Source organism: Anopheles bellator, chromosome 2 (assembly GCF_943735745.2).
Source record: "Anopheles bellator chromosome 2, idAnoBellAS_SP24_06.2, whole genome shotgun sequence".
Classification (NCBI taxonomy): domain Eukaryota; kingdom Metazoa; phylum Arthropoda; class Insecta; order Diptera; family Culicidae; genus Anopheles; species Anopheles bellator.
The window spans coordinates 7,846,264-7,861,964 of NC_071286.1; the positions used below are offsets into that span (position 1 = coordinate 7,846,264).

General features: G+C 47.4%; 3 protein-coding genes and 1 long non-coding RNA gene across 8 annotated transcripts in view; 3 read left to right on the plus strand and 1 right to left on the minus strand.

Moving 5' to 3' along the window:
- Positions 1-5,067, plus strand: part of LOC131208252 (protein fem-1 homolog CG6966) — a 41,556-nt gene extending 36,489 nt beyond the window's left edge. For 2 of the 5 annotated variants that reach the window (XM_058200908.1, XM_058200907.1), the window contains exons 2-8: positions 569-1,069; positions 1,585-1,945; positions 2,017-2,235; positions 2,302-2,488; positions 2,549-3,185; positions 3,274-3,513; positions 3,577-5,067. In XM_058200908.1, coding sequence (XP_058056891.1) covers positions 737-1,069; positions 1,585-1,945; positions 2,017-2,235; positions 2,302-2,488; positions 2,549-3,185; positions 3,274-3,513; positions 3,577-3,762 — 2,163 coding nt within the window. In that variant the 5' untranslated portion in view covers positions 569-736 and the 3' untranslated portion in view covers positions 3,763-5,067. Of the gene's footprint in view, positions 1-521; positions 1,070-1,165; positions 1,278-1,584; positions 1,946-2,016; positions 2,236-2,301; positions 2,489-2,548; positions 3,186-3,273; positions 3,514-3,576 lie in introns of those variants that run through there. The other 3 variants (XM_058200905.1, XM_058200910.1, XM_058200909.1) reach the window with 3 other exon arrangements.
- Positions 5,068-6,628: 1,561 nt separating this feature from the next.
- LOC131208254 (uncharacterized) lies at positions 6,629-7,941 on the plus strand. The gene is made up of 2 exons (XM_058200912.1): positions 6,629-7,070; positions 7,134-7,941. The coding sequence occupies exons 1-2, from the start codon at positions 6,681-6,683 to the stop codon at positions 7,902-7,904; spliced, it is 1,161 nt and encodes a 386-aa protein (XP_058056895.1). The 5' UTR covers positions 6,629-6,680; the 3' UTR covers positions 7,905-7,941.
- A 403-nt stretch (positions 7,942-8,344) lies between these two features.
- Positions 8,345-9,498, plus strand: LOC131208256 (mitochondrial potassium channel-like). The gene is made up of 2 exons (XM_058200914.1): positions 8,345-8,888; positions 8,949-9,498. Exons 1-2 carry the CDS (start codon positions 8,418-8,420, stop codon positions 9,384-9,386), a joined length of 909 nt encoding a protein of 302 aa, XP_058056897.1. The 5' UTR covers positions 8,345-8,417; the 3' UTR covers positions 9,387-9,498.
- A 4,227-nt stretch (positions 9,499-13,725) lies between these two features.
- LOC131208259 (uncharacterized) lies at positions 13,726-14,646 on the minus strand. Its single transcript, XR_009156825.1, has 3 exons — positions 14,409-14,646; positions 13,973-14,323; positions 13,726-13,913 (listed from the first exon to the last, which is right to left on the minus strand). It is a non-coding gene; the product is annotated as an uncharacterized LOC131208259 (long non-coding RNA).
- Between the last annotated feature and the right edge of the window lie 1,055 nt (positions 14,647-15,701).

Here is a 15,701-nt window from a genome sequence, read left to right on the forward strand (position 1 = left end):
GGATGCCCCACAAACTGGTGCTGCAGTAACGAAAAACTTTTTGAAGGTCACCTCCGGCAGCTAATATCACTCCAAATACGAAAAACGATCTTTAAAACGCGACCCGAAAGCCCGCGCGCGCGCCTTTCGAATTCTCTGGAGTCTCAAACCTGCCCGACGGAGGAGGAGTGTGTGGGGTGTGTCTAGAGAGTGGCCTAACCTTGGGTGGCACTGTTGTTGTTGCTCCATTGCGTCAACTGGGAGCGCTGGGAACTGGTTGCTACACATCTCCCCGAATCCGGAGATCGCCAGGCAGGCGGATGACAAAACAGCTCGACTCGTTAGTATTGGGCACAACGCGCCGCGAGAGCCTTTGTTGGTTGGTCAAACAAGGTCCAAACGCGGAGGGGGTGGTGCACCATTTCAATGACATCATCTCGGTTGGTTTGGGCCTTTGGGTCTTTTTGTAGCCTGTAGTCGGGAAGGGGATACGTTGCATCGCTTTCAATGGTCCTCCCTATCGCAGGCCGCGCTGGCGCGAGCGTTGAAGACAAACCCCAGGACCTCCGCTTTATTGCTTCTGGTCTAGGTGAGACTTTCACGGTACGTGCGATAAGAAGTGCGAAACATGATGAAATTAACTGAACGGCGAGACGGGCACAGTGAATAAAGAGCGCGCGCGCAGAAAACGATCAAGTGTCCGGGAGTGATACAAGAGAGACAGAGTGAAAACAAGTCGGCGCGCGATCATTGCATTATGCTCATCGATGCCATCCTCCGGACGCTGATCGTGCACACCATCAGTCGGCGGCGGCGATCTAAATGTGCGCTACTCCGAGCGCTGCTAAGGATGGTGAACTTCCGGCGCTTTGGGCACTACCAGCACTACCTGGCGTATCCGGTCGAGGCCGCGCTGCGGGATCGCCCGGCCCAACAACACCACCGTGAACGGCCAGAACCACCGGCGCAGGCGGCAGGGCCCGATGACATGGGGTTGCATGTCGTCGAGCAGCAACGCATTCGCCGGCGCCCGATGATTCATCGCTTTCGCATCGTCGGCGAAGAGGAATTCCTCCAAGACGACATGATGGTAAGAGGCTGGTGGGAGCCGCTCGCTACCGATAAAGGCGCCCCGGAGATGCATGCGCGTAAACTGCTGAAGGTTGCGATTGCTCGTTGATATCGATCAACGCACTACGATCTTGGGAATGGGGCGGGCGATAAGATCAACCACACAACAGCCAACCGGCTTCGTTTACATTTACGGGGGGTCCAGGCAATCGTCGAGTCTAAACAGGGTGCGTAGATGATAAATCTCCCGCCCGATGTGCTCCGCGTTCGGCGCTGATAGCTGGCCTCCGAGGGATCGGTAGTGTTTACTGTGAAACATCGCGGACGTCTCGTCCATTATCGCGTCCCTCGCGTTGTGTTGGCTTAGGTCCCAACCAGGAAGGGAACTTTCAGTTCGGAGCGGGCGGGGAGCGTACATGAAAAGCGGGGTTTAAGCGGGGTTTGCCGATACGATTCAGTTTCAGTTAGCGACCCCCGAACACAATTGTTCCAAACACACTGTCTCATCTGTTTCATGCGTGTTCCCACTTGCAGAAATGGACCTCCCGACTGATGCCGAACGATCTCAAGTCGCTGGTGATGATGAAGACGACCGGCGCCACACCGCTGCTGATTGCCTGCCGGAACGGCCACTTCGACGTGGTGCAGTATCTGATCAAACGGTGCCACGCGGACGTCGAGCAGGCCGGCTCGGTCATATTCGACGGCGAAACGATAGAGGGCGCCCCGCCGCTCTGGTGCGCCTCGGCCGCCGGGCACACCAACATAGTTAAACTCTTAGTCCAACACGGTGCCAAAGTGAACAGTACAACCAAAACGAACAGCACACCACTGCGGGCGGCCTGTTTCGATGGCCACTACGAAATAGTGAAGTATCTCGTCTTACACGGTGCAGGTAAGGTCCTGGCGGATGTGGACACCAACCGAACCTAATCTCTCTCGTTCTCTCGTTCTTGCTCTCCTCAGACATTGAAGTAGCAAATCGCCACGGACACACCTGCCTGATGATCGCCTGCTACAAGGGGCACTACAAAATCGCACAATACTTGCTCTCGCTGAAGGCGGACGTGAACCGGCGTAGCGTGAAAGGCAACACGGCCCTGCACGATTGCGCCGAGTCCGGTTCGCTCGAGATCCTACAGCTACTCCTGCAGCACGGGGCCACCATGGACGTCGATTCGTACGGTAAGTGCACGCGTGGACGGCTTAGAACGCCAGCACACACTCACATACGCGGCCATTTTCTTGCAGGAATGACACCACTGCTAGCAGCCAGCGTTACCGGACACCTGCCGATCGTGGAACATCTGATCAAGCTTCCGTTAGTGTCGCGAGACGATCGGATCGCCGCGCTCGAGCTGCTAGGTGCCACGTACGTCGACAAGAAGCGCGACATGCTTGGTGCCCTCTCGTTCTGGAAGCGTGCAATGGAGGACAGGTTAGTTAGGTGGATAGCGAAAAGCGAAGATCCGTATTGATCCTTGCCTTCCCGAGCCAGATACAACAACAGCCCCATCCAGCCGAAACCAACCCGTGATCCGGTGCCTGCGTACGACTACGTGCAAGAGGTAAACAACCTGACCACCCTCGAGGAGCTCGTCATGGACCCGGACGAAATGCGCATGCAGGCGCTGCTGATTCGCGAACGGATACTGGGCCCCGTGCATCCGGACACCAGCTACTACATCCGCTTCCGGGGTGCCGTGTACGCCGACTCCGGTCGCTTCGATCGGTGCATCGAGCTCTGGACGTACGCCCTGTCGATGCAGCAAAGCATCCTCGAACCGCTCAATCCGATGACCCAATCGTCGCTGCTCTCGTTCGCCGAGCTGTTCAGCTTCATGCTGGGCGAGGTCGGGCGGCCCATCACTCGCGGTCGCATCGTGCCACCGATCGAAACGTCCGACATGCTGGTGGTGTTCAAGAAATCGATCTGCGAAGTGCAGCTCGGCCAACAGATGCTCGACCAGATGCCGTACCCGGAGCGTGACCACGGTGCGCTCAGTCGGGCGCTCGTGATTTCGCTGCACCTCGCCTGCCTGCTGGTGCGGCTGCTCGACGAGGAGGAGGAACTGTGCACGGAAGAAATGAAGCACCAGATTCTGCAGGCACTGTACGATCTGGTCAGCTTGAAGGTAAGCACGCGCTGGTGGCGGCTGCTGGATGTCTGCTGCGATTCCGATTACCTAAAACACCTCCCTTCTCACTTTCCACGGCGCGTAGATCGTTTCGAAAACGGGTCAAACCGCCCTGCATCTCGCTTGCTACAAGGAAGCGGCACTGGTTGGGCGATACCCGGTGTGTCAGCTGCCGTCGCCACGGCTCGTGAAAGCCTTGCTGCAGGTCGGGGCGGACCCGAACGCACAGGACGACAGTGGCAACACGCCGCTCCACCTGGCCGCCCAAACGCGCCCCTGCCCACCGAGCCTGGCACAAACGTTGCTCGAGCACGGCGCACACTTGGTACGGCACCACCTCTTGCCCAATTCCGACCACGTTTAACCTTCCGCCCTCTTATGTCCGCAGGATACACGGAATGTCGAAGGTTTCACGTTTGAGACACTTCTGCACAACCAGCAGCTGCACGAGCTGGTCAATCCGATCAAGTACACGCGACTGTCCTGCCTGGCGGCGCGCGTCATCAAGAGTCACGCACTCCACTACCAGAACGAGATTCCCAAGTGTCTGCTGGCGTTCGTCGATTCGCACTAGCATCAGCGGCACGGGTCAGTGAGTGGCACGTCGTCGGACGCAGGCCGCCGGCGCGTATCTCAGGATCGTGATCCCTTGGAAGGTTGAGAAGCAACAGCCCCGTTTAACGCCACGATCCGGCTGACGACGGTCAAGGGCGGAAAGAATACGATTAGAATTCAGTGAAAAAGGAATTCGGTGCGTGCAAACATCAAGCAACCATTCGCTGCCATTTAGAGGAAACCCGGAACGTTAACGAGAAGCTTTCACGACGCAGTTCGTTCCCCGCAAAAGCACACAAACGGCTGTTGGCAGCAAAACGGAAACCTTCATTGCGAGGTGTCGATTCGATTGCTTCCCAACTCTTGTTGAACCGATGATCAGCCAACGATTTGAGCGAGCATCAAACCGGCTTCGGAGTGATCTCTGCCGTCGGTCAAGCACGCGAGGGGAGCATACGTTTCAGTGAGCCATGGTGCTGAGTTTCGTTTGGCAGTATTCGTCCTGCTGCTGCTCCTGGTTTGAAAACTACTTCCACTGAGCTTTGTTTGGTTTCTGGGGTTCGTTCTGTCTGGGGTGGTTTCTGTTTCGTTTCGAACGATAGATAGTAATAAAAGTAAATTTAAGAAAATTTCAACCCGCAGCTACGGGAAGGATGCGCGCAGGGTCGGTCGTGGAGAGTTCGACGGGAGGTGTTAGATTTTCGAGCCACAGGATGCTGCAAATTAGCGCCACTAGTTTCTTTCACTCTCAGCACCTCATCCAACCGCAGATAGGTGTTTTGCGACGCATAAATCCCGAGGGGGCAGCTCGCATAATAACAGAAAGGAGAAAGAACTCGGAGCACAACAAGAAGCGGTTCATTGGGAGTGTCGCTTTCCTAGTAGGGATTGATACGTTGATACGACCCGCAAGCGTGATTGAGGCCGAACTTTATAACATTTGTTGTACTGAGGGAAGGGAAGAGAACGATTTAGTCGAATGATTTTACGGCACGAAGTCGAGTACGAATCCAGGGAACGAACCTTTTCTTTTAATATTTAGCGATACGGCCGAAGTATCAGCGACGCACGCGCGTAAGGGTGGCGGTCGTCCTGCTTCCCGCGCCGTCGATAGATAATTGGTGTTGATAACCGTGTGATAAGCGACGACAGAGAGAGAGCCCGGGAAGACATGCACGCGATCGGCGATCGACCATGAAACGGTTCGTGGCGTCGGTTGCGTAGTGTATCTGTTTTGGTTCTGCTTTTGGTTTGCTTTTAGCTCGTAACAGATTTTTAGTTTCGTTAAGGATCCAATAAACAACCATTACTCTCCCAGGACACAGATACGGCATCGTTTAGTCGATTACCGGACGTGGCATTAAGTTCGTGAAATATCATACCCGACGATTGGTTCTTTGGTTGGCCCGCGCGCGTTTGCGACGAGGGCGCAGTTAGTTTAGCGGATGAATGGTTTTCAACGCTGCCAGATGTGTCTTACGTTCATATCCATATCCGTGTACTAGAAGCTGGTTTCGAGGAGCAGAGGTGCTAGACGAAGAAAGTGATTGCGCACTGACTATATTTTTGTAACGATTCTCTTGGAATGGTGCGAAAATTGATCAGTTCCAACGAGTTTTGTGTTGTTTTTCTCCAGCAGCAGGACTCAAAATGCGCGCATCACACACAATTGCTCCATCACGCATCACGATAGCTATTGTACCATAATGTGTTTCTCTAGCATAAATAAATATATAACATCCTATCTTTGGTGAGTCATCTTTGGCGGAGGATGAAACCTGTCCGGCTGCAATGGTGCAATCGAGGGATCGAGAGAATGTGTTTAAAAGTGAGATCGCGAGAGTGAGGAGAGAGAGAGAGACATGTAATATCGAAAGTGATAGCGAAACGGCAGTTTCAACTGCACTTTAGCGTAGCGATGAATTATGAACGACACAAAAGTTAGGAACGCCGGATCACGCAGAATCACACGCAGGATGATAGGCCACGGGAAAATAAATCCTGGCAAAGAATCACGCTATAGGCAATGATACAGTAATATGAAATCCCGAAGCGAATATACCCCAACGTATAGCGAAATAAAAGGTAAACAGATAATACCATACATTAATAATCATTAATGCTCAGTCAAGCTGACCACTGGTGACTGTTGTATAGTGGCGAGAGACCGTGGGAGATAAAACGAAAAAACAGGAAAACGAAAATAAAATAATGTGTTATTTGAGAATACAAATAGCAAAATGTACACCACGAATCGCTTTCTGTAAGTGTGTTTACTAGGTACAATCCTTCGTAGGATTATTGCATTGCATTGCATTTTTACACTGTCTGCATCTAGCCTTAACGTATTGGATTACTACTAATTATTTAAGTATTAATCTTAATGATGAAGTATTTCTGTTGTAATGCTGCTATCACCGTCTTGTCTGCTTGATGATTATACATCTCTGGAAAGACATCATACTGCAACAAATTTCTATTGCGGATTTGCGTTTTAATGGTCTCCTATAATGATGGTCGGATAACTTTCGTAATCATAAACTGGATTATATTGCAACGCATACTGTTTGTCTTCCAATCGCATTTCTCGTCCTGCCCTTTGAGACTCCAGTTTCATTTCTCGATGATCCATCGTTTCAGACGATCGAGCTTCCCGTCCGATTTGGGTAGGTGTTTTAAACGATTGACCATTAACCATTCGCCTTAAGTTCTACCTTCCACCCCTTATCAATAACAACAAATTTTAAAATTCAAATTTGACGAGTTGACAAGCTACCTGCTGTGCATAGCCCGAAGCTTTTTCATCGGGTCGCGAAATAGCGAAAAAAAATGACGTTTCTTTGTATTATAAATAAATACATTTGCAATGTTTCGACTCGCGAAATAAAATAAATAAGTTAGTGAACGTATTTCTTGGAATTCTTAAAGTTGTGACTGATGAAACTCGACCAGAAAGTCCTTAAAAGGATCGCTTGGGGGACATTACGATCTCGGTCCTTCACAAAGCCCGCTAATGTGCTGCCATCGGAGGAACGAAAACCGGTCGATTATGGGGCGCTCGATACACTGCATCCACTGGCGACAATACAAAAACCAAACATTGTTGGCCACTGCGTGCAAATGCTGTACGGCATGAGGGACTTTTATCATGATTTAATCGGTTCCGCTGAAGTGCAAACAGCGCAAGACAAAATAGACAAAGTACAGCACGAAATCAGCGTAGTGCTCGAGAAACATGGCTACGAGAAGCAGGCGCTTCATCGAATCAAAATAAGAATCGCGAGATTCAATGATACGCAGCACAGCGATGGTCTGGATCTGGATATGGTAAAAGCGAAACATCGTTAAGAATCTACACACAATGATAATGATCTTATGTTCGTCTTGTAGCTTCTATTGGAAAAGCAACGGCTGAAAGACGTGATGGATGAATTAGGTAGCAAACATCATCTGTTGCAGCTCAATCACGCGCAAGCCGTTACTGTTCTTCGCTCGAAGGAACGCCAACAAAACTACAATACTATGGGTGTCAAATTGGTGGTATTGTTGATATCGGGTGCCATCGGAGTGTTCTCCGTAAAGGAATATATATTTCAAAACACCACAGTTAAGAATCTCTACACCAACCAAGATTTGCACATGAAAACGGTGGACGAGGACCTAAAAAGCATCAAGGAAAATATGGAAAAATCAACAAAGATGATAGAAGGTCTCACAACGCGCAATCTGCAGACGGGTGAATCCTGGCTCGCGTATCTCTATAAACAACCCGAACGGTTCTACCGGTACATGGTTCCCAAACAAGAACCTGTTGAATGTCCAGATGACAATAAAGTCATCAAGGTCAAGGTTTCAAGGGACAAGGAAGTCAAGGTTCCGAAGCAGGAAAGTGAAAAGGAACTAACGAACGAAACGTGGAGTGGCTACCTTTGGCGACAACCCACAAGGTTCTATCGCTATATGGTTCCGAAGCAGGAACCTGCCATGGAACAATCGAACGAAACGTGGAGTGGCTACCTTTGGCGACAACCCACAAGGTTCTACCGCTATATGGTTCCGAAGCAGGAACCTGCCATGGAACAATCGAACGAAACGTGGAGTGGCTACCTTTGGCGACAACCCACGAGGCTCTATCGCTATATGGTTCCAAAACAAGACTAGTAACCGCATGATGCCTTACATTACAATAAACACTGACTGTCCCTTACTTCTCCCCAAAATACTTTGTTTGGTTCAATAGTTAACAAGTATTCAATGGGAGACAGAATCGTTAAATTGGTGGTGCTAAAACTAACACCAAAGTTGTTACTCTCTTTTATTCGCTCTAGTGTTTATGAAAAAAACTATTCTTTTCGAAATCGGCGTCCGTTGTTTACGTTGGTACGCGAATTTTGCCAACTTTGCTTATTTAACCACATCGAACCTCCCCAGATTCTAAATTGAATAATTCCGAACTATTTTATTTTATTACAAACACGTTCAGGGTTGCATCAGAGCCTTTCAATATTTTCCACCGGGCAATGTTTTGTTTTAGCCGGTTGATGACAGAACTTCACAACAATGTAAAATACTTGGAGATAATGTAAATTGTGAGTTGGGAATTTGCTAGCACGAGTTTAAAAGAGATTTCCAACGCATTTAACAAGCATTTCACCGTACAACTGAAAAAGCGTCATGATTTCGGCATTTTCCGGCCCGTGCTGGAGGCGATCGACTGGAACCTCAAACTACATCAGAACAGTGCGAGTGCGACACTTATCCGATCGTTACAAGGGGAAGCCAATCGTGGTGCAAGAAATTTATCCGTTCCAAACCGTCCCTCCGGAAGAGTCCAGGCCCAAAGAACCAGCGTCACGAACGACGGATATTGCCTTGCGTCGCATTGGTCTGATCGATTTGGCCAAAAGCAAGCTGTACGAGGCACAGACATTTTACGATGAGTTCAGCGGAATGCACGAGGTGAAAGCGGCCCAGAATAAGGTAATTGAAATACAGGAGCAACTGCAGCTTGTACAGGAACGTCGGCGGCACGTGCTACTTGAACTGACGCTCGTACGGAAGCAGCTGCAGGAAATTCACATCGAGCTGCAGAAGTCGACCCGCGGGGAGCACCGTTACGTGGAGTTGATTAAGGAAGAGTTCGATGTAAGCTACTCCCTTTAGATCGTTGCACGATCCACGCTAATGCTTTCCTTGATCCGATAGGTTCTTACGCGCGAGAAAGGGAAGACTGAAATCTTCCAAATCATCGATCAGGAGGAACGGGAACTATTTTCCCACCTGACGGCCGCCGTGAAGACGTCTCACGAGAAAGAGCGGATGCAGGCGAACAACGTAAAGTACTGGTCCATCATTGCATCGGGAGTCGGTGCACTGCTGGGCATTGTGGCCACCTCCATCAACTACTACTTCCGCAATACGCAGTTTGAAACGATTCGCAAGGCCGGTGAAGAGAACCACCGCATGCTGCTGGAAGTACAGCGGAAGTTGAGTGGATTGGAGCAAACTGTTGGAACCGTTCATCGGCAACTGATCGCCAAGCGGGTTGCTGAAAAACCGGTGGCAAGAGTTAGCGAGTCGTGGGGAAGTTATTTACGCCGTCATACGTCGCGTTTCTTTCGACTTTTTATACCGAAAGCGTAACGCACCGCAGCGGCCCGTTTTATCCGTTAAGTAGCAGGAAACCAAATCGTTTAGCATATTCCACAGAGCGGTTATGTGTGCTTGGGAAAAACTATAAATAATACGACTGAGATTGGTGGTTGAATTATTGACTGAATACAATTCAATTCAATACGCCAATCTGTGCCTTGGTGGCAACGTGTTCGAAGCACGCAATAACTCGTGTATTTTTCTGCTTATCCGACATCCTAAGAATTTTCACTAATGCCAAATGGTTCCAATGTCCCGACTCTGTCGTGGTTGTCAACTTGTGAAACATATGTTTGCGCCATTTACGGTGCATAAGCTACTAGTTTTGATACTAATCAAAACTACGGAAAAAATAGTACCAACCAAGCGCCGAAATGTAGGCAATGCACAATTTAGTACATTTAGTACAACGAGGGTTTTCACAAGTACGCCTAAAGTTTGGCAGCAGTGTTTTTCGAAATTATACCGTAAAGTTTGGAAACTGCGCCCAAATTATGTAAGCTGCATTGAATCACTTTAAGATATCTAAGGAAAAAGGAAATCTCTGCCCTCTTTCGAACAATTTCAACAGTATATCACATGAAAAAAGGGCTTGCTGGCAGCTTACGATGATGTTCAGATTACGTTCTGCAGCGGAAGATGTTCATTAGAAAATCTGCAAATAGGGTGTCTTCAGCGGCGGCGTCGAATGGTCTGGCTTCGCCTACGGTGACCGCGGATTACGAGGAACAGATTAATTAGGAAGCTTCCGTGCCGTACTTGCCGTAAGCACCAAGCACACAATCAAATTAGTTAGAAACCTAGCGAGCGGTGGCTGAATCGGAAAAAGACGGTCATAAATCAACTTCAGTCAACAAAAAAACTGACGGTTTTAATTATATTAGCCTAAAATAGATAAGTTATCTATGGCAAATCCGATTTTTTTGCCTTCCATGTTGTGTAGTTTCCGAGAAATCATTCGTCAAAGTCGAAAGAGTGATAAAAATGGCTCTTTTAAACTAACTTTTATCAGCTACTTTAACGCGATCGTTAGCGCAACGGCAATGTAACTTTTTAAATATGTCGATTCACCGTGTTTGTGAGTTCATTCGGGGGTGTTCGCCGTGTTTGCGAGTTCATTCTTGATGGCCCGTGTCAACTCAACGCAGATTACTAAACAGGGTGGGGTGCGTCTCGCAAAAACCGCGAACAGAAAAAACGACACGGAACCAAACGTAAACAACCAGTTCAGTTGATTCAAACAAGGTTCTTGAGGTTATTGTTCGCATATTGCATTTCACATCAAACTAGAATGGATTACTTGTACACGGAAGAGCAACTAAAAGTGCTGAGGGCAATCGCCGTTGAAAAGTGTTTATACGATGATTCGGTTGGTTGTAGAACCAAAGTTTGCATTGATGCATGGAAGAGAGTTGCGAAAAAAACAAATTTGAAACAAATACGAGTCCAACATATTTTTCTAAAAGAAAAAAAATGGGCAAAAAACCTACAAAAGCCCTTGGAAGAACATATGAAGGCATTCCTTCATAAAAATAAGCCATCGGCATTAAAGCATCCGCAAAGCTATTTTCCATATAGCGAAACCTTTGCTATGCCGGTAAGCAACTGTGTTTTTGTGTTTGTGTGTGTTTGTGTATTTTGTTTGTTTGTTTGCGTTTCATATCGCTACGATTTACTGCAATTTATTTTGCCAAAAATTTTCAAGATCTGGCCGAACACCAATTGCGCTCGATATATTGAGTTGGGGAAAAAGTCATCCTTATTGTCCTTTCCTTTTTCCTTTTATTCCTATCGTAAGTTCAAGTTTCAATCAAGTTTAGCCTCAAAGCTGTTTGACACTTCAAAAAATGTTTTCAATGTTTGTTTGTGTGATCTCGTCTTTCCGCGACGTCATTAACCATTTCTCCCTATTATTAAGTACATTAACAAGTATATAACAAAGTATGTGTGTGGTACAAGGGAAGTCGAAATGAGGAGAAAATTCGATTGGAAATTAAAAAAACTTTGTATTTTGTTGCAGGTGAAAATGTCAGCGGACCATACATCAAGAGACGCCGCCTGGAAGAAGATCGACCCATTGAAGAAGTTGCCAAAGGTGCCTTTCGACCTAAGCTCCGAATCAGACGAGGACGACGACATCCTTTCTTCCGTCTCCGATGTACCTCCCGTCTCCGATGTACCCTCCGTCTCCGATATACCTTCCGTCTCCGATATAGCTACCGTCGACATCCTTAGACTGCCGTTGTCCTCGTATGAGGAGGTGCGAAAGGTCGAAGAATTGGCTTTTCGTAATTATGAACTTTGCCAAGCACAGTTGTTCAAATTGTTCCATGCAAAATTCAAAAATCCAAAGCAAAAGACAGGGGAAAAAATGCTAAAAGAGTGTATAGATGTTTTAGTTTCCCCTAGTTTATTTGTAAATAGTGTTTGGAAGCAGAACCAAGAGAAGAAAAAATTAAAGTGGTCCCAATGTACCTATACATTAAATTTATTATACAACACGATTTGTACAAAAGATCCAATTTTCGTAATTGAAAATAATCGTAAAATATATAAATATAGTTTTAAGGACTTTTGTACAAAAATGAAAAAAATGGTAACGTGTCCCAAGCACTATTACAGGATTAAAAAACAAACAATAGCATGCAGCGGCCAAACCCGCCCAAGTTCTATTCCAGCATCCTATCCAATAAAGATCGAGGTCTATCCGAAGATCGAGCCGAATTGATGTCACCGAAGCTGACCACAGTGGGGACCTACCCCAACGAATGCTACGGAACTAGGGCAACGGTACAGCGAAACATCACCGGCGCCCAAGCCAGCGGCCAAGTTATAAGTGACGAACTGCAGCGTAGGCATCTGACACTCCGAAAGCGACGCATGATAGAGTAGGATAGATATTAATTAAGTACGCGTGTACTGAAGGCGACAAAAATTATTATAAGTTTTATATATAAATAAAGAAGGCGGCCACGCCGCAGAGAGAGGAGAGTCGTGACTTGATTGTTAAGCTGAACCTTCGACGTGTAAGATCTTTGTTCGAGTTCAGGTTCGTCAGTCCGCTCCGATCGTAGGTGATATAAGTAAGTATTTTCCACTTCGGGAAATATTGCAAGGATACAGAGACCTTCGGGAAACGTGTCCTTTGCAAGTAAACGAAACAACAAGCTGATCATTCAAGATGTTACTTTATCTAGTTATTTATTAACGTATACTTAGTAATATTATTTACTACTTACTTAACTTACTTACGTACTACGTAGACAATATATACACGTATAATCTTAAATTTAAAAAATTAAACATATACATCGTTTTTTTAACACTCTGCAAACGATTCAGATAGAGGATGAAAAGATGTCTGTCCGGGCATCCAAACTATACAAAGTTTACAAATTATATCCTCTATCTTATATTCCGTTTGTTCCTGCAGTTTCTTCTTGTTAGCTGTAGCGAACACGTCCAAGCCAATAGGTTCCTTGAAAGGATTCCTGGAAAGCGTTTGTTGTTTTGCCAGGGGTCGCCCGTAAACAACAAACGGATTTATTGTAGCTGAAACAAATTTCACTACAATTCCACGGCTTAAAGTGCCCGAGCCCGCTACCATAAACCATCCATCTGTATCATTAGACAGATTGTTTAGGTACAAATTCTTTCTTATGTGCACTCCTCTTTTCGTCAAGTGTGGAAAATTTGTGGCACTTGTACTGCTTCGTCGTCCTCTTTCGCGCATGAGCAGAGCCATTGCAGCCTGATGCGTTGGCGAATGTTGTTTTGTGATGTCGACGGTCTTTCGGAGAATACTCATATCGGCCTCGAAACTGTAGCTTGATTGCCCCGGTAAAGGTCCAAACCTTTCTACTTCAGCTACTAAATGAAGCAGACTATGAAAATAGGCGGTCACGTGGCCGAACAACTCTAAGTGGATTTTTAAGTAGTAACGTATTAAATCGCCTGCAACATTTCTATACCTACTAAACCTTGCATGGTTGCATATGGCAATGGCCGTATGCAACTGACTGAAGGCTTCGAAGAGTTTCGGTTGGCCGACATGGTTGAACAGCACGATCGACACAATATCAAACAAGTACCCCCACATTTCAGCCGTCCAGCTTTTAGTGTTTTTTGAGAAGTACCGATCCGTGCCGCACCTTTCTTTAGGAAATTGTACTCTGGCTAGTACATTTTGCACTAATGTGACGTATTTTGACTCCTCTACCGTAATGCCATCATTACTCACGAAAGCACTAAGCAATGTACGCATTACTCCAATGTGCAACAAATGGCGATCATCGCCCACTGTAACATCTTTCACGATGTCTATGGGGAACTTCTCCAAAGGAGTAGCCCTCAGCCGATGTTTTTTTCCCACTTGGTCGTACTTTCCCGTCACGAACTCTTCATGTGTCCGTGGGGGAAATGTGGAGTCGCTGACGAAGGATGCAGTTGTACTTACGATGCGCTTTCCTATTATGGTGCACTGTGTACAGCCGCTCGCCGCGTTTTGTAATACTGTTCCTGTAATTGTAAAAATTAAATTATTGATATATAAATAAGGATGTTGTCATGCCACCTACCTTTTACGAAAGATCGTGCCGTGGCGTCGGTTATCACGATTCGTGCTCCGATCATCACGGATTTACTATCGTCAACCACCAATTCGCGTGGTTGTTCTCGCCTGCCAACAAACTCGCTTGCTTCGTCGCACAAAGGGCCGAGGAATTCTTCTACGGGGGGCTTATCTACGCCGCAAAACACGGCAATGGGGAAAGGATAACCCAGTTTGGTTCCTTCGTTCAAACGTCCCAGAATAACCCATGAGGTAAGTTTTGGTCGTGTTATCTGGAACAACTTCGCTTCGTCGACGAAGATGTCTAATTCCACGTTGCTAGAAGTGACACATTGCAAGTTTTCCAGAACTGCGGCTTCTGTAGCGATAATATGGAATAAAAATTAGTAATTTAATAATAATGTAAATATGACGTAATTATATTTAAATACAGGCGAACTCACTTAAACCGCGATACCAGATGGAGCCAATCACCTTGCCACCTTCACGGATCTCTTCGGGCTTGATATTCCACCCTGTCCAATGTTTCGATTGCCTCTGCAGCGCGACCCTTGCATCGTTTGGCATACCGGGGATATATTGGCTCAAGTTGCACACAATCTGCTGCATCATAGCTGTCCCGTGTTCCGGACATAGTTGTGTAACGTTTGCTATCATGTTTGCTATTTCGCTCGCCGTTCGACGTTCGTGCTCCGTTGCTCCTTTGCTCCGATCCTCAGCGGCCAATTCCATTTCCGAGTCGCTGTCCTTCGTCCATCGATCATCCATTCGCCGCCGCCGATTGGGTGGCCTCTGGCTCGGACCTGGGCGATTCTCATCGACCGAGTTGTCGCTGCTATCGTCTGGTTCGGAGGAGTTGTAAAGCAGGAACGCCGAGTGAGGGGGGCATTCCGTTTCCGACTCGCTGTCGCTAGCGATCTGAAAAGGAGGTGGTGTTGTCGAGCTCGACATAGCAACTGCTACAAGAGCATCCTCTCGATGGTTCCGGGACGCCCGGTCAGCCTGGCGGGCCGACCGTCGCACTTCCTTGTTGTATTCCATTTCTGCAGCAATGAAACCTGTGTGCGTGAGATGCTTGCGTTGCGTGTTAGATTATCCACGCTGCCACTTACCAAAATGAAGAGATAGAACAGCGGATCTTTTAACGAAATTTTCACGAAATTTTGATCGTTGTTGCTCCACCGCTTCACGAGCAACAATTTACCACTGCACCACGAGCTGTTACCACTGAAGACCAACTGAACTCGACTAAGGACAAAACTGAATACGTGTTTTCCGACTGACTGATCGTCATAGACTCAGACTGAGACTGAAAGACCAACTGTTGTGCTTTACGACAAAATACTGTGTAGTCCTTTATTACATTCTAACTGCGGGGACACACGATGCGTAACGTAACAAGTTTGACGTTAACGATTAATGCCAAACTGTTTACGCCTCGGCCAAAACATATACTTTTTGACAGCAGCGCAGCAGTTTGGCATTAATCGTTAACGTCAAACTTGTTACGTTACGCATCGTGTCCCCCCGCAGTAACGCTTTATATAGAGATCCTCCGACTTAAACCTTCCCGTTCCGTCGTTGCCGTCGCTACCCGTGATCGTATTGTCGGATCTTCGCTTGCCGTCGCTACCCGCGATCATGTAGTCCGTTCTTCACTGGCCGACGCACACCGAGTTCCGCCCATTTCTACCCGTGATCTTGTAGTCCGTTCTTCGCTGGCCGATGCACACCGA

Coding starts and splice junctions, on each gene's coding strand:
- LOC131208256 (XM_058200914.1), top strand. CDS start 8,418: ATGATTTCGGCATTTTCCGGCCCGTGCTGGAGGCGATCGACTGGAACC. Junction 8,889..8,948: donor TGATTAAGGAAGAGTTCGAT/GTAAGCTACTCC, acceptor TTGATCCGATAG/GTTCTTACGCGCGAGAAAGG.
- LOC131208254 (XM_058200912.1), top strand. CDS start 6,681: ATGAAACTCGACCAGAAAGTCCTTAAAAGGATCGCTTGGGGGACATTA. Junction 7,071..7,133: donor ATGGTCTGGATCTGGATATG/GTAAAAGCGAAA, acceptor TTCGTCTTGTAG/CTTCTATTGGAAAAGCAACG.